General features: G+C 38.8%; 1 protein-coding gene across 1 annotated transcript in view; it reads left to right on the top strand.

The window, feature by feature from the left end:
- The window catches only part of LOC134203926 (uncharacterized), a gene marked incomplete at its 5' end in the record, with an annotated part of 52,984 nt that overhangs the window by 25,093 nt on the left and 5,690 nt on the right, over positions 1 to 22,201 (top strand). The window contains 2 exons of the mRNA XM_062678760.1: positions 1,774 to 1,930; positions 3,358 to 3,485. Of these exons, the coding sequence (XP_062534744.1) occupies positions 1,774 to 1,930; positions 3,358 to 3,485 (285 nt within the window). The remainder of the gene's footprint in view (positions 1 to 1,773; positions 1,931 to 3,357; positions 3,486 to 22,201) is intronic.

The following is a 22,201-nucleotide window of genomic DNA, read 5'->3' on the forward strand; positions in this document are numbered from 1 at the left end:
GCGAGTTGAGTTTGTCCTAACATTCACAAAAAAGGAAAATGTGGTTCTCATTAGCAATGTTGTTGTTTTACATTCCCTAAAAATAACACATCTAATGGGTGGCCACTAAATAGCGGGAATGGAATAAATGGCTCGGGAAGAAAACTGCAAAGAAGTGCAGCTCAATCTGATCTACGTTATTATAAAAAGTAGTCCTTAGTATTTAAACATAGATTAATGAATGATAGTGTATGGTTCGTGGTCCGCTGCGCGGCGTAGTTTAACGGATGCCATTTCCGGATGCTGCTTCTTATCCTATTGATCAGTTGCTTCGTGTCTTTGGCCTTCAAATCACGTTTGTATACAATGGAGCTCAGTAGACCAAAAATACTTTAGCAGTTTTCTAAACATTTTCACGCTTAATATTGTCCACCGTGTACTTTTCCCACAATCTTTGTTCGCTTAAAAGAATTGTACAATGCACGCCACAGTACTGTTTGATGGTATGTTTCATAATTGAACATTCTGGAGTAAAAGTTTGTGGGCGACAATTTTCTGAATATTCTAAGGATTTTTTCACATAAGGTATTATTTCTGTGAAAGCATTGATGTTCTCATAGAAAATAATTGAATAATTAAATTTTTCGTTTTTTAGAAGCTACACGATAATAAGAGTTTGTGTTTATACTTCAACATTTAGGTGCATTCCCTATTCTCCACCATTCTTTTATTGCACGCTTCCAGCATGCGAATGGTGAACGTATGCTGATTGTGTCTATACGCTCTCTTACTACAGTACTGAACGAATTAAACATGTATCTTCTCAGTGCCATGTTGTAGCATGAAGCAATCCTTCTCGGTTCCGACCCGTAGAAATGGAACTTCCGAGCAAAACAAACCAGTAAATTATGCCAGCAACACAAGCAAAGCGAGAGAGAAGCTTTGTTGCTAAATGATGTTGTGAGTAGGTTGCAACACCGAGCAACAATACTTCATACGCAAAAATGAAGCACGACAACTCTCCCGTGCAGTATTTGTGCGACAAACACAGTACATCGAATATGTGTATCTCCTCTCTCTCGATGAATCTGAGAATTTCCATGCAACAAATTATCATAGAGTATATTCACAAATCTGCACTTTTTACAAGCCCTGGTAGTGAATAAATGAATAATAATGAAGTAGTAAGTAATCTATATACATAAAAATGAATTTCTGTCTGTCTGACCCTTATAGACTCGGAAACTACTGAACCGATCGGCGTGAAAATTTACATGCAGAGGTTTTTGGGGTCGGGGAAGGTTCTTAAGATGGTTTGAGACCCCTCCCCCTTTTGGAAAGGGGGGCTCCCATACAAATGGAACACACATTTCTGCTTAACTCGAGAACTAATCAGAGAATAAATCAATTGTAGGCGAAACAAAGTTCGTCGGGTCTGCTAGTAACTAATAAATGAAGTAGTAAGAGAATCTTATGCTTTTAGGCACCCTTATAATTTAAAAAAAAATCCTTCACCACAAAAGTATTATTAATCCCATTGCATTAATGAATGATTAACTTCGTTTGTACTTTCATTAAAACTGATCCCCATTTCAGCCTAAACCAACATCAACAAGGCCGTTCAGGTAGACAGACCGAACCATTAAAATATCTGGAGCATCGATCATTCGACATTTTTCTTTCCACCTGGTTGCGTTTTGTTGAAAATGTTTCCCTCGCCACGAAAATCTCCAACTCATTTGATTTCCTATAACATTATTTCGCTTCTTTCTCCCCATCCTATCACCCTAACAGATATTTGGTACGTGGCGTGTGGCGCGTGCGGCGTCGCCGCGCTGTGGACTTCCGATTTCTACCTGACGCTGCTGGTGATCGTGGTTTTCCTCGCCGTTGGTTGCTGCGGATCGGTGCTCAGCGCCATATCGGTTGATCTATTTCCAACTAATTATCGGTGAGTATTGACGACGACGACGACTCGGCGATGCGATCGCGGCGCGCTGCTGCACTGCATCGGTTTGGGTGCACGTCATTACAATCATCCGGCAGAGACGACCATCATCATCACTTTACCGTCGACGGTTACCGCCGGGGCTAAATACGATCCATTTGGGCGATAGAAGTGATGGGGAAAGAATCGGATTGATTTGTTCATTGAAGTCGGTACAGTGGAAAAACACACAATTTTAAAACGAGCGATATCGGATTTATACGGGAGAAAGCGAGTCGGCTTCCTATCTGCCGTATCGCATTAGATCTCTGGCAGGCCGCGACCACCACGGTGTATGCAATGTTAACGTACATGTGGTGCTTGCTGAGCGATATAAGAGGGATTTGAAATGCGCGGCACCACCTGTAAACAAATGCGGAAAATTAGTGCCCAATTTCGCGCCAGCGAAGGTAGATGAGTGAATTGGCAACCGAAAAATTAGAAATCATGAGCAGCTTGATTGGTGGATATTCAACGGAAATGTAGTGAGCGCTTTCAATTATCTACTGGAGAATGTGGACGATCGTGATAAACGTTTTATAAATATGATGTGTAGAGTTTACGGCAAAGGCCAATTGCCGCTTATTTTGGTAGTCTTATCTCTCCTTTATTTATTCCAACGATTTGATTATCTAGGAACAAATGAAAGCAAATAAAACGAAAAGATCAGTAGGGCGATACGGCTGTTTAGTGTTTATCTTAGCGAATTGAACGAAATTTATACGAATGATTCGGAAGAAAGGCAAATCCTAATTAAATAATGAGAGACTTTTACGTGAACGTTATTTTACAATGAGATAGAAATGCAAAAGTATAGATTTGATAGTTCCGTTAGGATACGGCAGGCATGAAGAATTCATATAGAAGTCCTCTCCAATATTCATCACTATCAAATAGTAAGGCTAAACGCCTCCCAATATACCGAAAGCCTACCAAGGCGTATCGCTTTCTCGCGCTTTCCTCCGCGCACCACCGGCGATAGAAAAATGTTCATCCCTTTCAACATCGCACCCATCCAACCATCCACCATAACAATTATGAGATTAATCATTTATTCGTTACTTCCCTCTCCTCACAACCCCAATGCTGTTGCCTGGACCGACGCCTGTGCTGTGGCGGAACCGACCGGACATGATCTCGGAACATAACGAAAAATGCAAACATCCGAATTAATGCAACGCGACTGCGTGCATCGCCGTGGAAATACACGCGCCCGAACTAACCCGCCGAAATCCAACGGTTTTTTCCTCGTTGGTGCTTCCAATCCGAAAACTGAAATGCATTGGACCATTGCGTGTGCGCGCGCTCGGGCTCGGGCTCATGTGGGGTTTGTTGCACCGGTGTGGCGCTCCACGGTTATGCTCCGGATGGATGCGGTTTGCTGGAATTAGGGCAATGGCGCTCTGTCTGATACTGATGACCGGCCGGCTCGGAGCGATGATCGGCAGCAACGTGGTCGGATTTCTGCTCACCCACAACTGCGAAATGATCTTCACCCTGCTCGGGGGGCTGCTGATCGGTGAGTTCTGATTTAATTTGTACTAATGGGTACGAAATTTATGCTTTTTATAATTTTATAATAGAGCCCTCAACACATGTGTCTTGCAAGAATTTAGATAAATAATTCATCAAGTTGCTTTAGAATTTTCATTATCAGACTGAATCCTAAGCGGCTCGATCTATAGATCTCTAACTTTCATCTATTAAGCGACTAAGTAAAATTGTATTACCGTTGCCTTTTTCCCAAGAAAGTTTTACTCAATTTTCACCAAAAGCACCACTTAAAAAAAATGAATAATTTTGTTTTTGATTTTGAACTGGCTGCTAACGTTGACGCAATGGCTTTTTTAACTGATTTTATTTGCTAATTATCTAATACATGCATTCATCTCTTAAACTAGGTGTTTTCTTAACACTATCGTCCTTATTTGCTATGTTACATATTCAGTTATTATTATTACATTTAAATTGCCTCTGGCAGTTATGATTTTTCAACTGGTTGAATTGAACCATGTAGGAATTAAAATGTTTTCAACTTAAACTAAACTTAACCTAATTTATACTAAGGGTACAAGGAGCAAATCGTTGCAATAGAAGATTGCAACGATTTTTGTCTAAGATTGAAAATTATTTTGTGGGACATTTGTTGCAATGTCTCAATATTAGAAATTCTATGAAGTTCATTGGTACTATACCATGGAGGCAACTTCAGAATCATTTTCAAAATTTTATTTTGAATCCTCTGAAGTGCCTTCTTTCTGGTATTGCAGCAACTAGTCCATATTGGCACAGCATACAACATGGCTGGTCTAAAAATTTGTAAGTAAATCAAAAGTTTGCTCTTAAGACAAAGTTTTGATTTTCTGTTTATAAGTGGATATAGACACTTAATATATGTATTTGTTACATTTGGCTTGAAGGCCTTCAATGTGATTTTTAAAAGTTAATTTTTGATCTAGCAGAAGTCCTAAATATTTAGCTTCACTAGACCAATTAATTGGAACCCCATTCATAGTGACAATATGTCTGCTAGAAGGTTTCAAATAAGAAGCTCTCGGCTTCGCAAATAAGTGGAGAAAATTTCCAAACTTGTTTGCAATCTACTACAAATGACACGAAGGCTTCGCCCTTTGGCTAAAGGCTCGTGTCATCTGCAAACAAAGATTTGTGACACCCTGGTTGTAAATCAGGTAAGTCAGAAGTAAAAATGTTATACAATATGAGCCCCAGTATGCTGCCTTGGGGAACACCAGCTTGTCGTAGCCAAGCAAATCCATCTTCTGATTTGCCTTCCTTCCTACAACAGCGTGTTTACTATTCGAAATATGAATACTGAATGACCCGAGCGAACCCGTATTTCTCAACAAAGTACATCCATCGGATCGATGCTTTCTCTCTCTAGCACCCACAACTATATTTGTATTGTATTAAGAAGTACCAAAGTGTTATTATTTCAAACCAATGCATGTTATAGCGTTCAATTGATTATTCCAGTTACATTATATTCCCCACACAGCTCTTACAGGAAATCTATCAGATTTAGAATTCTGATAGTTTACCTGCAGTGAGCGATCTGATAAATAATTTTGGATCAGTTTAATAATATAAGGTACACCGGGCAAGTTGAAACGGGTTTTTCAAAGTTGAACTTTGAAGTGCTGTAAAAAAATCACCCTTTGATAAATTTTGAATCCGTTTGCGGTGTTTGCTAGTGAGAGCTAAAGATTTTACATGAAAAATAAGTAACCTTACCAAACTTTTTTATAAATATTTTGCATACTAAAATTATTTTTTTATATGCTCCGTTTCAACTTGCCCCGCATATCGGGGTAAGTTGAAACACTGCGCTGTATACAGACATAAGCTAACTGTACCGTATCAAAAACAAAATATATGTACGCAGTTTGACTCAAGATGCACGAGGTTATAAAGGTGACTGCCAAAATTCGCATAATAATCCCATGTATATTTTTGACGATTTTGATTATCTTTCAGAAATTAGCTTAAAATTGTATCCTATAACCCTGATAAAATAGTAGGCTTTGTTCTAGAAATTTGAAATTCAAATCCCACTTGTCTCATCTTGATATTTACTCGCATAAAAGTCACATTCCAGATTTTGATACTCTATACTCTTTTCTTTGAATTGTACGCTTGATTAACTCAGCTGTGGCTTCTTCATAAATTCACATTAATTAACCAGTGTATCTTTCATAGACCCTTGATTGGAGACAGGGGAGCTGGGGAAGTGAAAGGTAAAGTTAACGAAATGTTTACATGCTCTATGATTTATTTTTTGAGAGCCAGTGCTCACAGCGAGGCAAAGTAGATTAAGAATCTCAAAACTAGACCGTGCAGCTTAAACATGACCCCTTTTTATTCTATTCTTAAGTTGAGATTGTAGGAGGGTTGCCGGTTGTCACGACGGAATGGGCAGAAATTTATTTTATTAATTTTCAGCGTTTTGGACCTTTCTATTAATTTTTGTTTTCCGAATGTATTTACGGACCATATTAAATTCTGGAAATTTTCATTGCGAGGGTGACGTTTTGAATCATTGTTTCAACTTGCTCCGCACCACGCGTTTCTATTTGCCCCAATGGGTTGAAAATGCGGAGCAATATCAAACTACCAAAATACAAAAATTAAAACGTATCTTCCATCGAATTTTCATAATCATTATGTTTATTAAACATTGAATGGTTACCTACCGTGAAAATTTGATGAAAAAACACTTTCAAACATCATTTTGGGACCTGCTTCATTGGCATTTCAAAAAGTTGATTCGAATTTTGCAAAGGACGAAAAATAGAGAATGGCAGGGATTGCTTTTTGTAGCTGCAATCTTCCGGGAATGGCAGTCAGAAGGTGCGTTTAGGGGAGTAATTTGTTGAAAAAAATAATCAGGGCATTCGGTCACTGCTAATCTAAATTACAGCTTCCGTTTCAACTTACCCCGTATTTCAACTTGCCCCGGTCGGAGACGAGCCAGCCTCGGGCTGAAAGTCTCCTTAATAAAGACACAAAAAAAAAAAAACTTGCCCCCGGTGTACCTTACAGAGGAAAATTAAAATTCATCAATTTTACAATCAAACCTTCATGCCAAACACTGTCAAATGCTTTCCCGATATCAAGAAGAGCAACTCCAGTCGAATGTCCTTCAGATTTGTTGAGCCGAATTACATTCGTAACTCTTATTAACTGATGGGTGGTTGAATGCCTATGGCGAAAACCAAATTGCTCATCAGCAAAAATAGAATTGTTACTAATATTTTTTTTTTTTTTTATTAGAGACTCTTTAAAATTTTATTCGAGTCTGTCAAGAGTTTACAGAGTTTATTGACACTGCTTAAATTACTACGTTGTATGACATCGTTCGTTTTCTCCTTGAGAGTTATTGCAGCGATTTCATCTTCATCAAGGTGTTTCCATCTTCTTCTTCAAGGTCTCACTTTGGGGTCAAATCGCGTCGATCAGCGATATTTCTTTAAAGAACTCCAGTACTCTTTTTGCTTGACTGTTGTCGTCGGCTAATGCTTCCCTCATGTTTGGTTGGAGTCCGATTTTCTTTCTTGCGTCGTCGTATCCAGGGCACTGAACGATAATGTGTTTAATGGTGAGCGGGTGGTTACATTTTACGCACTTTGGTGGGTCTTCCTTTTCCAGTAAGTATGCATGTGTTAGCCGGGTGTGGCCTATTCGTAGTCTGCTGAGTATGACATCTTCTTTGCGATTTCCTGTTAGCGCCTCTTTGAATGGTTTGGTAGTGTTTTTTATCTCTCTGAGTTTGTTGTGGGGTGTTGAATTCCATTCGGATTCCCATTTTTTAGTCATACTATTTTTAATGATGGTTTTTATTTCGTGGTGATCAACTGTTTTCCGCGTAATTGTGCTCATCTCTAGCGCACTCTTTGCTTCTTTGTCCGCTTTCTCATTTCCTGGGATGCCTATGTGACTAGGGACCCACATGAATGTTACCGATGTACCTTTCTTCCCTATGTTGGTGTACAGATGAACTATCTCGTCTTTCAAGCTGGTTCTGACTTTCTTCTTTTCTAGTGATGTGACAACACTTAAAGAATCGGTGCAAATAATATATGCGCCTTTTCCTGGTTTGAAATCCAGTTTAAGGCCTCTATTATTGCAAGGCTCTCCGCACTATAAATACTGAGTAGACTATGGGTTCGCTTGCGTATGATTCCTTCGTCGGTTACTATGCTGTATCCCGTTTTAGAGTCGTTTTTTGATCCGTCCGTGTATATCAGCTTGCAGAACTTATATTTGGTGTGGATTCTTTCAGCAAACAGTTTTTAAGTTCATTTGGGTTTTCCTGTTTCTACTAGCGGACATCATTGTTTTGTCTATTAGAATGTCTTTTCTTATCCATGGCGGAGTTTTTGGTATAAGGGTATTTAGGGATTTGCTTGGTGGTAGAGGAATTCCAATATTTTCGATAATATTCTTGCTTCTTGTTCTGATATTGTTTGGCTCTGATGCTGGGCCTACAATTCTCCTGAGCTGTTGTTATTCTCTTCGTCTGTTGCACTATTTGTTAAAGCCTGTTCATTGTTTGTTTGCTTTGTTGCGAAGATAGCGAGTCTTTGACTGAAGAAACTTCTAAGATTTGGTATACCCGATTCGGCTTGTAGGCTTTCTATTGGGCTGGTTTGAAAAGCTCCTGTTATTATTCGCAGTCCTTGGTTATGTATGCTCTCTAGCTGCTTCATTGTAGATTCACAGGTTGAGGAGATGATTGGCGCGCCGTAGAGCATTTTCTCTAGTACAGCTGATTTGTATATTATTGATAAAGTTTGCCGGTCTGCACCCCATTGTTTGGTGGTTGTGCAACGTAAAAACTGTATTCTTTGCTGGCATGCTGCCTTTATTTCTTCGATGTGTATTTTGAATGTTAGGTGTTGGTCTAGTGTTACTCCAAGACATTTATGACTGAGCTTGTACGGTATTATGTCGTTGTTAATTTTAAGGTTTACGTTGGCTTGTTTTTTTGATCTCGTGGTAGGTCTGAGCATATGGTGTCTATAGCTATCAAGAACAGGGTCACGCTTATAACTGATCCTTGACACAAACCATTTTCCATTAGCGTGTCGCGGGAGTATGTGCCGTTTACCTTAACTTTGAAGCTCCTTTTCATCAGCATTTGTTGAAGATATTTGATGAGGTTTCCTCCTATTTTCCATTCACTTATTCTATTCAGAACTAATCTGCGCCAGGTTGTGTCGTAGGCTTTTTTAATATCCAGAAAAACTGCTTGTGTTAGCCGTTTTTTATGCATTGTTTCTCTCCGGATGTTGTTAAAATGGCTCAGATAATCGGTAGTAGATCTACCTTTCCTAAAGGCATACTGGTGTTGATTGATAAGATTTTTTTCTTCTAAGATGAACATTAGCCTGTTGTTGATCATTCTTTCCATGATCTTTCCAAGACAACTGTTTAGGTAAATAGGTCTATAGTTTCCAGGGTTGTTTCCTTCCCCTTTTCCTTTGTAAATAGGTACTACGAATGATTTGGTCCAACTAACTGGATACATGGATTCATCCCACAACCAGTTGTATGTTTTCAGCAAGAGGTTCTTATATTCTACTGGCAAATGAGTGATCATGGCATAGTGCATGTTGTCTGGACCAGGAGATGACCCTTTTAATCCTTCCATTGCCTCTGCTAGTTCGTTTTTGGAGAATGGTGCGTTGTACTCTGCTGTATCCTCATTTCTTATTTCGAGAGGTGTTTGCTCGATCCTGGGGTGGCATTGTGCATCTCGATTCGAACGTAATTCTATTGAGTCGAACATGTTTGGCATTACGGGTTTCGATTCGATCTCGAAAACGACTCATCGTTCGAGTATGCTCGAGGAGGTACAAGAATAACGAGATGTTTTGGCATTACGGATGCTCGATAGCACACTGAAAAACGACTCAAGTCGAATGAAAAACACTCGTCACCTTTTTAGCTTTCGAATGTTGTTCGAGAGTCATTTCTTGCTGAAAGTTTTTAATTATATTAAATGTTTTATTATTGTTTCTTGAGGAAAACAATTATCCCGAAATCCGCGTAAAAACGACTTCAACTAAAATCGGTTTTTCGAAGTTTTCACGTATTTCTTGACGATTTAGATAAACCGCGTGAAAAATCCATGAGGAAAATCTGCGTAAAAACGTGTTTATTCCACAACTAGCAGACCCGACGAACTACGTTTCGCCTAAAATTGATTTATGATCAGAGACAGTTAAGCAAAAAGTTGTGTTCCATTTGTGTGGGAGCCCCTTCTTCTAGAGCGGGGAGGGGTCTCGAACCATCTTAAGAACCTTCTCCGGGCCCAAAAACCCCACCATACAAATTCTCACGCCGATCGGTTCAGTAGTTTCTAAGACAGACAGAAATTCATTTTTATGTATATAGATTAGAGTGGGGCGTCATGGGCATTTTTTCAAATCAATGGTTTTTCAAAGCCATTCTGGGTCCTTAACTGTGCAGAATTTGGAACCGATTGGTTGCTTCCTCGCTTTCCGCATCGCGTTTGAAGTTTGTATGAAAATTAGTATGGGAGAACGTATATTTTTGCATTTCTACTACTAGAGGCTTCAGTTCATCGTAAACCAAGTGGCACATTGCGTTAAAGTATAACCCAAAGGATGCCGATAAACTTTGCTGAAGAAGGTACGTTGCTGGAACGTCCACGAAAAAAGTTATAACGCTTAGAACATTGAGTGTTCAAACCATATGCAAAAAATCGTTTATTCTACCAGCACTTCCGTACTACGTAGACCAATAATTTCACTGAGTGTTATTTTAAAATAATTCTCGCTTAACTTTTCAAAAGGTCCTAAGTAACATTTTTTTCATGATTTAATTTGAATATTGCAATCAACCGACCAATATGAAAGCTTTTGATTGCAGTACTCAAATTAAATCATGAAAAAAATGTTACTTAGGACCTTTTGAAAAGTTAAGCGAGAATTGATCTTATAGGGCTTAAGAGCTAACGGGAGCTATCAGGAATCATTTTACAAAGAAAAAAATCCGACGAGAAGGAAGATAGGTTTGGCCTTCGATAGCCATAGGTTGTCCGGTAGTGCTGGCAGAAACATTGATTTCTTGCATATGGTTTACACAATCAATTTTCGAAACGTAATAACATTTTTTGTAGACCTTCCAGCTACGTACCTTCTTCGGCAAAGTCTTTCGGCATCTTCCAGACTAGATGCTAACGTATTGAGTCACGTGATTGATGATAAATTGAAGGTGCTAAGAGCAAAAATGTAAAAAAGTACGTTTTCCCATACTAATCTTCATGTAAATTTAAAACGCGATGCGGCATGCGAGGTTGCAACCAATCGAGCCCATATTTTGCACAGTTGATTGGGGTCCCAAAACGATTCAGAAAAACCTTGATCTCACTTGATCGGACGAAGTTTGCGTTTTTCCATACAACTGCGCCCCACTCTAATATAGATCTACGTAAAAATAAATGAGTTAAATAAAAAAAACGCGCATGAGATGACTCAAGTGCATTTAACTAAAACACATAGAAACATCAAAGAAATTTATTATCGAATCCTTCTTTAGCTTTAAATTATTTAGCTCAAAATTGGATCTGTGGCATAAATTCGAATAAACAAAAACTTATAATTTGTGTCGTAACAATATCTCAATTTACAAAACATGTCGTATCGGCATAATGTTTTAATCGGTTGCAACTGCTCAATAAATAATATTGCTTTTTAAAGTCATCGAGCACAATTTGCTTGTTTATAAATTAACTGTCAGTTCATGCCATGAAGGATGCCTTTCCAACAGGCAACATACTACACGCAGATGAAATTACTCTTATTCTCTCTGTTTACTCACATTCGCCATGCGCTGAAGGTTGTCTCTCTTGCAGGCGGCATACTAAACACGGAGACAGCTATCTCTTATTCTCTCTGTTTACATTCCGTTTGACAGAACATACTCGATTGAACTAGTACAACACCATTCGAAATCTTGTACTGCGACTGAATGAAGTCGAACGAAATACATAATGCCGCAATTTTTTCGAAACGAATCGAAAAACTTACGAATCGAGTGATTCGATTCGAGATGCGCAATGTCACCCCTGTTCTTCAATGGTATAAAGTTTTGATTGTACTCTTTATCGCTTGATATTTTTCCAAAGTGGTCGGCTAGGCTGTTTGCTATTTCAATGTTTGTGTTCATGCGTTGGCCGTTAAAGTTGATTTCTCTGATAGCTGATGATTGGTATTTTCCCTGAATTTTCCTAAAATTGCTCGACATCTCTTTGGCCGGAGTATGAACGTTGAATTTGCTGACGAATTCTTTCCAAGAGCTAGTTTTTGCTTCTGTGATGATTTTGTGTGCTCTGTCATTGGCGTCTTGATATTCGTATATTAGTTGCTGGCTTGGAGGTTTGTTCATGTTATTTTTAAGTTTACGTAGAGCTTTTCTTCTAGTTTTTACAGCTGTGGCTACTTCTTTGCTCCACCATGGCACACGTTTTCCAGCAGTTGTTGGTTTAGTTTTTGGAATTGATTGTTCTGCTGCTATTATTATTTGTTTAGTTATTTCTTCTACTTGATCGATGACATCATTTTTCGTCTCAATGTTAATGTTATTTTGGAATTTTTCCCAATCCGCATCTTCTATTTTCCATCTTGGAGTTCTTTGGTATTACCTTCGCCGCACATTTTTAACACGGATCAGTAGCTGAAGATCATCGTCAATAATAATGGAGTTGAATTTAATTTCACATTTAGGAACTGCAATGCCTCAATTAAATTCAAGATTACTGATAGAACACTCAAGTTGAAGGTATAGGAATAGTAATGGAAACGGTATGGAAGTCCATTTTCAGTTCTAGCGATTGCTAGAACATGAGAAATAAAGAGAAAGATACAAAGTAGAAGAATGGAACGGACCTGGGATTGAACCCACGACCTCCTGCGTATGAGGCAGAAGCAGTAGCCATATGACTACCAAGCCCGCTTTTAATGAAGGGAAATTGTCCCAAGGTTTCAAACACTTTGGTTTCGAACGAAGAAAATAATTTATGTTTGATACGTCTATTAATGACAATGGCGACCCCACCACAGGCGCTGTCAAGACGATCATTTCTGTAGATAAAATAATTTGGATCTCTTTTAATGGAGAGTCCTGGTTTTAAATATGTTTCAGTTATAATGGCAATATGCTTAGTTCGATCGGAGAAGAAATGATGTCAACGTTAGAGTTAGAAGGAATATCTGAAGTCTCCAGGTTCCTTCTATTTTTTCCGCACTTGGGCAGGACGGTCTTGAACATTTGTTTCTTTGAAGGAAGTGGAGAATTCAGAGATTCCCCCTTCATCTTGTTTTTGTTAATACTCATTGCTGAGCATGAAGACGTGACCTTCTATGAGGTTTTTCCCCAGAACGGTGTCCCTGCAGGATTACCACCGCTTGTCGGAATTTTACTTCCGCAAACCAACGACCCAAACCAATTTTACTTCCGCGGTCCAACGTAAAACGAAGGCACGGGTCCAAGCAAAGATCGTAACGGGATCAATGGGTATAAATAGCGCTGAGAAGCACTGTTGAAATTGAAATAGCTTCGGGTAGTATTAAAAACTTCCTTCCGCAAAGAGAAAAATCAATCGCACAGTACAAGAGCACAATGCGGTCTTACGCAATGGCTTTATCGAACGTTCTTCATCGGTTAAATTCGTGCTGCTCATATGTACACATGGTGTGTGCATCAGTACACCCAACCGGCACACATAGGGGTATTTTGCCAATCTAGCTGGAATAAAGATGAACCGCGAAAACTTTAAAAGCCGCATAAAAATGACTTAATCAAGAATCGATTTTTCACGGTTTTTATGGAGTTTTCGATCTTTTTAAAAAAATGCGCTAAGAAAACTCATGAAAATTCGCGTAAAAATGTATAAGTTGCTTAAAAAGCGATGCCAGTGTAAACAACATGATTTCGTTGGAGCAAGTTGTCACCACGGATAACATCAAAACTCTTCCTAGAAGAAATAAATGATGGTCAGCTGGTAGATGAATTTCGAAGACTGATGATGCCTTGACACAAAAGGTGAAATCAATGCGATGTTGGAATGGTTAGTGAAGACTAACTCATTCATTATTGTTTTCAATCTTAAAAATTCACTCACTTACAGTATCACTCATTCACATATTCACTTAATCTTTTTTTCTCATCTACTCACAAACTTTTCACTCAGTCACTAACTTACACACATATTGCTTCGTTATCTCATTAGCTAGGTTCCTTACCCACTGTCATACTTTTACATTTTCTTACTCACCTACTGAATCACTTATTCACCTACCTACTCACTATCTCGCATACTCACTTAGTCACTAATTCACTCACTTTCTCACCTATTGTTTAATTTGTCCGTTTTTTTATTCTTACTCAAATAATCATTAATTTGTTCTCTCGTTTACTCACTTCCCACTTATTTACTCACTTACTCATTAATTTGCTCATTTACCCAATCAGTCACACACGGCTTCACACGCTTACTTCCTTACTAATTATCTAGTCCTTTTACTAACTCACGGAATCACACGTTCCCCTCGTTTATTAAATATTTCTCACTCTCAGGCTTTCCTCATTATCTGATTAACTCTTCACTCACTCACTTATTCACTGACTTATACCTTATTATACTTATACCTGAATTACTCATTCACTCACTTACTCTTAACCTTCCGGGACTCGCTTTGTTGTAAAAAGAACACATTGAGAAAAAATTAGATATAGAAAATAGACATTCGGCTGTTCGGCCACATTGAGAGTTGACGTAAAGTCAATGTCAACTTCTCTCCACGAACAGCCTAGATAGCCGTGTGGTGTCGGCAGCTGGTTATCTGGCTAAGAATAACATTACGGATTGCATGTTCCAGTGGTAAAAGTCCACCATACAGGTGACCCCTAATTTTCGGTGTGATGCGGCTTTATGCTTACCGTGCCTACGAATGAATGGTTAGGGGGTCTAATAAGCACCTAACCGCAAACGGAGCCTGTGAAGCACCAGGGCCCCCTTCACAGTATTTTAGCCCTCGCTGCGCTAACCGGAGCTATGGCGTAGTTGTCTTTAGTTCTCCGAGATAATCGGCTACTCTTATTCAACCTCATCGTGAGGTTAAATAAGAGTAGGGTTATGAATATGTGTTTTACTTAGTTTTCAACAAATTGTCAACTATATGGATTCGCATTATGCGTTTTTCACAGTGTACTCTGTGTCTCGTCTTTGACGTTCGGCTTTGGCTACTCTTGTTCAATCTCAACGTGATTGTGGGGTTATGAATATGTGTTTTACTTAGTTAGACACTTGGACTTAGTTAGACGTTAGACACTATTAAACAAGAGGATCGCACTCCATGCCCCCCAGCAACGGACATTCTATACCATCCCGCCCAGTCCGTTTCTGGGGGGCATGGAGTGCGATCCTCTCGTTTAATAAACAATGTGCACTCGCTTGACTGTGGATATACAACAGTAAAGCACATGTGGAGATTGGACAAATCAAGCATCCGAAAGATATTCAATTTGCAAAAAAGAGAGCTAACCGCGGTGAAGGTTGGTACTCGGATTCTGATGGCTTTTCCGCAAACGAGACCTTTAAGTGGTCTTGTTGTGTAGGGGTTATCACGCCTATCTAGAGAGTAGGAGGTTGAGGGTTCGATTCCCTCCAAGACACGTGAATTCTTCTTCACAAATTTCATATCAATTTGTCCATTTCGAAACATATGCTGTGCATATGCACAGCCAAGATATTTAACAAAAAAATGGTTTTCGTATGGCCGAGTTGCCAAATAATATGCAATTAATTGGATTGATTTGTTTTTTGGATTGTTTTTCGCTCGCGTCTCAAATCCAGGCATATGAGTTGTTCTAAGATCTCCAAATTGCCCTTGAGTTTGAATCACATGGTCTGCCGAATCAACCAAGGCTTCCATGATGTCCCAAGCCATGGCTTCAACCCAATTATGTCCTCCGAATATTTGTCTTTCATTTGCGTCTCAAATCCAAACATATGATATGTTGCAAGATCTCCACATTGTCCTGGAGATTGAATCAAATGTTCTGCCGTATCAACAATGGCTTCCATGTCTCAAATGTAGGCATATAAGATATTCTAATTCTTCTAATTCAAATTCTTCAAATTGTCCTGTCCAACCCAATTATATCCTCTGCGTATTTGTCGTTCACTCGCGTCTCAAATGTAAGCATATGAGTTGTTCTAAGATCTCCAAATTGTCCTGGAGTTCGAATCAAAAGGTCTGGCGAATCAACCAAGGCTTCCATGATGTCCCCAGCCGCAGTATCAACCTAATTATGTCAGTTGAGTATTTTTCTTTCACTTACGTCTCAAATTCAGGCATATGACATGTTGTAAGATCTTCTAATTGTTCCGGAGTTTTAATCAAATGGTCTACCGAATCAACAATGGCTTCCACTCCTTACGGTTAACACGCGTACCCAAAAGGCTGTTATCTCTTTAAATAAAACTTGCTCATACCCGTTTTGATCCATAGGACTAAATTCAACTATTTTTCCATTCAAGGTAATTTAAGAAAGTCACGGAGTACAGGTCTTAAGGTCTACAGGTTTATTATTTTTAAATGGTTCATCCTCTTTTGATCCATAGATCCATATTAGATACGCATTCAACTATTATTCCATTCCAGGTCATCGAAGAATTCTCTGTAGCGTAGGCTTCAATATCTATACGCATAACCAAAGGGTTGTTAGCTTCTTTCAAAAATGCTTCATGCTCTATTTGATCCATAGAACCTAATTGTAAATATCAGAACCTAATTGGATACATCCCCAAAAATGGTTGCATCCCATGTGATCCAAGAATTTAGTGGATTACATAACCTTGGTTGATTCGGTAGACCATTTGATCCAATCTCTAGAATAATTGAGAGATCTTACAACATTTTACATGCCAGAATTTGAGACGAAATTCGCAAGCTATCCAAACTCCAGGACAACATTGAGACCTCACAACACCCAATACGCCAGGAATTGAGACAAGTGAAAGACAAATACTGGGGAATATAAGTGAGTGTATACCGCGACTGAAGACATCATGGAAGCCTTGGTTGATTTGGTAGACCATTTGATTCAAACTCCAGGACAATTTGGAGACATTAAAACATCTCCTATACCTAGACTTGAGACGCAAGTGAAAGATAAATACTCGGAGGGCATGATTTTGATGATACCGCGGCTGAGGACATCATGCAAGGTTTAGTAGATTCGGTAGAACATTTGATTCAAACTCCAGGACAATTTGGAGATCTTACAAATTCAAACATGCAGGAATTGTAGACGCAAGTGAAAAACAAATACTCGGAGGACAAAATTGGGTTGACACCGAGGCTGGGGACACCATGGAAGCCTTGGTTTATTCGGTAGACCATTTGATTTAAACTCCAGGACAATTTTGAGATTTTACAACATCTCATATGCTTGTATTTGAGACGTAAGTGAAAGACTAATACTCAGAAGACAAAATTGGGTTGACATCGTGGCTAGGGACATCGTGGAAGCCTTGGTTGATTCGGTAGACCATTTGATTCAAACTCCAGAACAATTTGGAGATCTTACAATATCTCATATGCCTGTTTTTGAGACTTTAGTGAAAGACCAATGCTCGGAAGACAAAATTGGGTTGACACCGCGGCTGGAAACATCATGAAGGCTTTGGTTGATTCGAAATACCATTTGATTCCAACTCCAGGACAATTTGGAGATCTTACTACATCTCATATACCTGGACTTCCGAATCGGTGCTGTTGATTCGCAAGTCCGGCAAGTCATGCTGCGCTCGGCAGTCTCAAAAGCCGAAACACTGCAGTTGACGTTCGAGACTCTGCTTCGACAACGGCTTTGGTGGTGGCCCATTCAGTGCGGCACATCCACACAAAAGATATTTTAGTTACAAGATAAACATTGTCGCTGTCGTCGCTGTCCAGAACATCTTTTGCTGGTGAGGATCTTCTTCTTCTTCATTGGCATTACATCCCCACACTGGGACATTGCCGCCTCGCAGCTTAGTGTTCATTAAGCACTTCCACAGTTATTAACTGCGAGGTTTCTAAGCCAGGATACCATTTCTGCATTCGTATATCATGAGGCTAGCACGATGATACTTTTATGCCCAGGGAAGTCGAGACAATTTCCAATCCGAAAATTGCCTAGACCGGCACCGGGAATCGAACCCAGCCACCCTCAGCATGGTCTTGCTTTGTAGCCGCGCATCTTACCGCACGGCTAAGGAGGGCTGGTGAGGAAAGGGGATCTAAATGTCAATGAAGGAAAAATACATACGATTTGACAGTTAGCTACCACACATGTTTCGGACAGCAGAACAAAGGGAACCGAAGCGACAATCTTTATCTGGTAACTAAAATATCTTTTATCCACACGTACCACATCGTGCTTTCTGCGGTTCTTTCTCTCTCTTTGCTGAAGGAAGTTTTTAATACTACCCGAAGCTATTTTAATTTCAACTGTGCTTCTAAGCGCTATTTGTATCCACTGATCCCGATACGATATTTGCTTGGACCCGTGCCTTCGTTTTACGTTGGACCCGTTTGCGGAAGTAAAATTCCGACAAGCGGTGGTAATCCTGCAGGGACACCGTTCTGGGAAAAAGGAATAGAAGGTCACGTCTCCACGCTCAACAATGAGCATTAATAAAAACTAGAGGAAGGGGGAATCTCTGAATTCTCCACTTCAATCTAAGAAACAAGGTTTCAAGACCCAGGGTTGTTACGGAGATCCTGAAATATTTTCCGCGCCAAATCCGCGCCGACTAAAATCAAATCCGCGCCATTTCCGCGCGACATGAAATCCATTCCGCGCCAAATCCGCGCGATCCAGATCTAAATTCTAAGCAAATACACGTTAAATGTCAATTTTTGTATAACAATTTATTGAACGTCTTCTCTTCAAGTTCTTTTTTTACAATATTACTGATTTCAAATATGATTTTAAACTGCAACATATGTTTGTATCAAAATGCTAATAGGACTAATAAAACCGCAGTAAGTATTACAACCCTACTAAATGGCCTTATTCACCACTAGAAGTACTGAATCTAAAGGAACAAGAACTAAACAGTCAAAACTATTTGCATAAGCACCGCTATTTGGATTAGATTATGGCTTTGGCATGTTTTGTTCCGTTATTGTCAGGGTTTTTTTTGTTAATAGAACTTTCAAAAATTCAGCACAAGGTACGTTGATATACAAATGAATGTTAAGGTGACTGGGGGAAGCACTACACACCGTGTTGTTTTTCCTATCTTTTATCTCTTTCTAGCGTTATCACCTCGTAACTTTGGAGCGGCGTATTACGGTTTTTAGTTGTTTGATGTAACTGTAAATGTATCAGCATGTAGATAGCGAGTAAGCACGCGTCGCTGATGCTTTTTCAAAATCATATTTGTTGTAGAAATAAAATTAAGCATTCAATGATGGAAATGATGACGGATTAATGATTGTTCGTGCTTCCCGCATCCCCTTAAGGCCAGATTTGATCATAATTGATTAAAGATAAACGTGGCAAATATTTAAAAAAAATCTGTCAAAACCGCAATTTGAAGATATTAAGAAATTAGACAATGAAGCTCAGTTTTTTAAACAAAACTTCTGTAAAACAAATATTTGAATTCATATCAAGAAACAAATAATACAAAATCTAAAATAGTTGCTCAAGCTCCGTTAATTTTTAAGTCAGAATCAAGCGTAAATTCCTTCAAAAATTCAGGGGCGTCTCGTGGACATTTGGTACACCTGTTCTACCATCCCGCTAAAAAAATGTATCAAGCTGAGTGGTTTCGAATGAAAGTTGTGCGTTTAATCTAATATTACAACCTTTTCTTGTACAACTCAACCAAATATTAGAGAATAAAAAAAAACATATAGAAAAGAATTTACAAAACAATAAACAACTCATTAATCTCTTTTGTTCCAAAAATGTTTTAAATTAAGATGCACTTAAAATTTTAAACTCTCGCAAGTCGTCCGAAATTTAAGAGATCTTTCAAATCGGCTTTTCCGCCACTGTCAAAATTTTGGGACTTATCGCCGCTAATATTTAAACTATCACATATTTTTTTGTTATGAAAGAAATAATATTAATTATTATTAGTATAATCCTTTTTACAACCCGAGATTGTGACGACCAATGAGTCACATTTAAAAGCTGTTGTCACATTTAGAAGAAATGTTTTCCAGTTATTTAATTTTTCAAATTTAGTGAATTTAGTTTTCTCTATATTGATTAATTCTGAGTATTCGTAAAAAAGCATTATTTGATGTCTCTTTTGAAAAATCAAACGCGCGCCTTTCGGCAAAGCACAGTCCGACACTTCGACCGAGTCTAACCGAAAGTACGTCGCGTCGTTGATTGTTCTCGCAGCGCGTCGAACGGGTTGGACTCCTGCGCAGCATAGCAGATCTTGCATCTAAACGTGCTTGCTTCGCATGCGAAAGAGGATGACGTGAAAAAACGGAGAAAGCTGGCAACGCTCACGCTGGTTCTCTCTCTCTGGGCGCGGAGAACGAGTGAGTATTGCAGTTTGTTTTGAAACATGGATTATCGTTGCACTTCGTTAATTACACTTTTTATTGCGTGTACACAGTTGCCGAATTCTTTTTCGCAAATCCTACTAAATCATATTACTTTCTGAAGGAAATAATTATGAAAACTGCACAACTGGCAACCTTGGCCATCATTTAGAACAGGCCTGCCCAACCTTTTCAAGCCACGGGCCAGTTTTCAAAATGGCCACTTGCTGGCGGGCCAGAGAATATTCGGTACATATTTTTTATTCATTTTCAAAATAACCAAAATATTTTTTTTTTACAGAATGACTTAAATTGTTTTGAAGAAAAACTAAGCACGATTCAATTCAGTTTTAACATTTTTTGGTGTGCTTATTTTCTTTATCTTTATCTTTATCATGGAATTGTTGGCTTCCTTCCAATACTCGACGCATATTGATTTCGCAATCGGTGATCGAATTTCGCAAGCACATAATAAAGATCAACAATTACTTTTTTTCTGTTTTCATTATTGATTAGAGTTGTGGATATGTACTTCTGAGAAAAGAAAATATCTTACGAAAGATGTATCTTTCTGAAATTTTAATTTAAGCATGCACGCAAAAAAAGCATTCATGAATTCGTGAACTAATTTTTTCAGGAACCACAGTCACGGATTCGGGAATACAGTCACGTTTTCTGAAACGTTCTGAAAAACGTGATTTATGTTCCTGAATCCATGAATTAAAGCACGGTGTATTTTTGCTGGTTCATGAATTCGGGAACGCTTTTTTGCGTGCGCTTTGGAGGTCATTTACCTCAATTTGAAACATTCCAAACATATTATTCACATCAATAAACGATGTTGAGGAACTGTGTTCTAAAAAAATAGCGAATAGGCTTGAATATTTTTGTTGAAAGGCTTCGACTGTTTTCTACAGGATTGAAGAGATGTATAAATTTTCGACAACCAATTGTTACAATAGTTTGCATGTTGGATAATAAAAGTTCGACGTGATACCTGATTTGCAGCTTTATGTTAAAGTCATTGAGATGTTTGGTGACAGCTACTATAAAGGCCAGGCCACTCACTCATTCAGAAACATGCAGCCTGGGCATTGGTGTTATGCTTCAATTTTCGTCAACATAATTTGGAGGATCTCAAAACGGTGAGTTTTGAATACATGGGACTGAAAAAGCAAAAAAAAATCCAGAACAAATCTTCCAGTCGATCTCTTTTTTTAATATTTTGGAGGTTAAGTTGGTTCGTCGCAACATCACGAATATTGATCGTTTTTCACATAAATATTTTTGTGATAAATTTAATGTGCAGAGAAATAAATCAAATTAACTTTTGTGACTGATTAACAATCAATTAACAGATAAACAAAAATTCTTTGATTTTCAGTTGTCACAACGCCCGTGTTCTTTCCCGTCATTGCCGGTGCTCTGTCAGTTGTTAGGCCTTAAGTTTTTCAAGAAGATTTTCAAGCTCCTCCATACAGGTCTCAATAGCTTTCCTCATGTCTATATCAGGTAAGCAGGCAGATTCAGAAGCAGGTGGCTTTTTCATGGAACGTAGTTTTCAAGCCTTTTGTGAAAACTCTAATGCTTTACGATAAATAAATACTACTGAATGAGGCTTTTTCTTAAGAGCACACCATATCAACAACAGCCCATATGCATTCCCTAACAAGTTTTCCGTCCTGGAAAGGTTTTTTTTTTAATTAGTAATAAATTACTTTTTTTTTTCAATAAATAATAAGAAGGAGCTTCCCGAGCCAGACACAAAATCTTTTGGGCCGGTTATGAAGTATTTTTTATCACACGCCGCGGGCCACAGAAAATGGAGCTAAGGGCCGCATCCGGCCCGCGGGCCGTACGTTGGGCAGCCCTGATTTAGAAGGAGAAAATGGAAAAAGTTGCAAAATGCGAAAATGTCAGAAGAAAATGTTTAAAACAAAAGCACGTGGTTCTCACACCGTTTGCTTTCGTCTGCCATTTATCGATGTCAAAATCCATTGTAATCGACACCGTCACACTTTCAAACTGTGCTGTTCGATTTAGTGTGAACAGCGCAATATACCAAGGAGGAAATCATTTCAAACCATTTGTCATGGCGCAAAACATTAAATTTGACTTCTGGCAG

Source organism: Armigeres subalbatus, unplaced genomic scaffold (assembly GCF_024139115.2).
Source record: "Armigeres subalbatus isolate Guangzhou_Male unplaced genomic scaffold, GZ_Asu_2 Contig296, whole genome shotgun sequence".
Taxonomy (NCBI): domain Eukaryota; kingdom Metazoa; phylum Arthropoda; class Insecta; order Diptera; family Culicidae; genus Armigeres; species Armigeres subalbatus.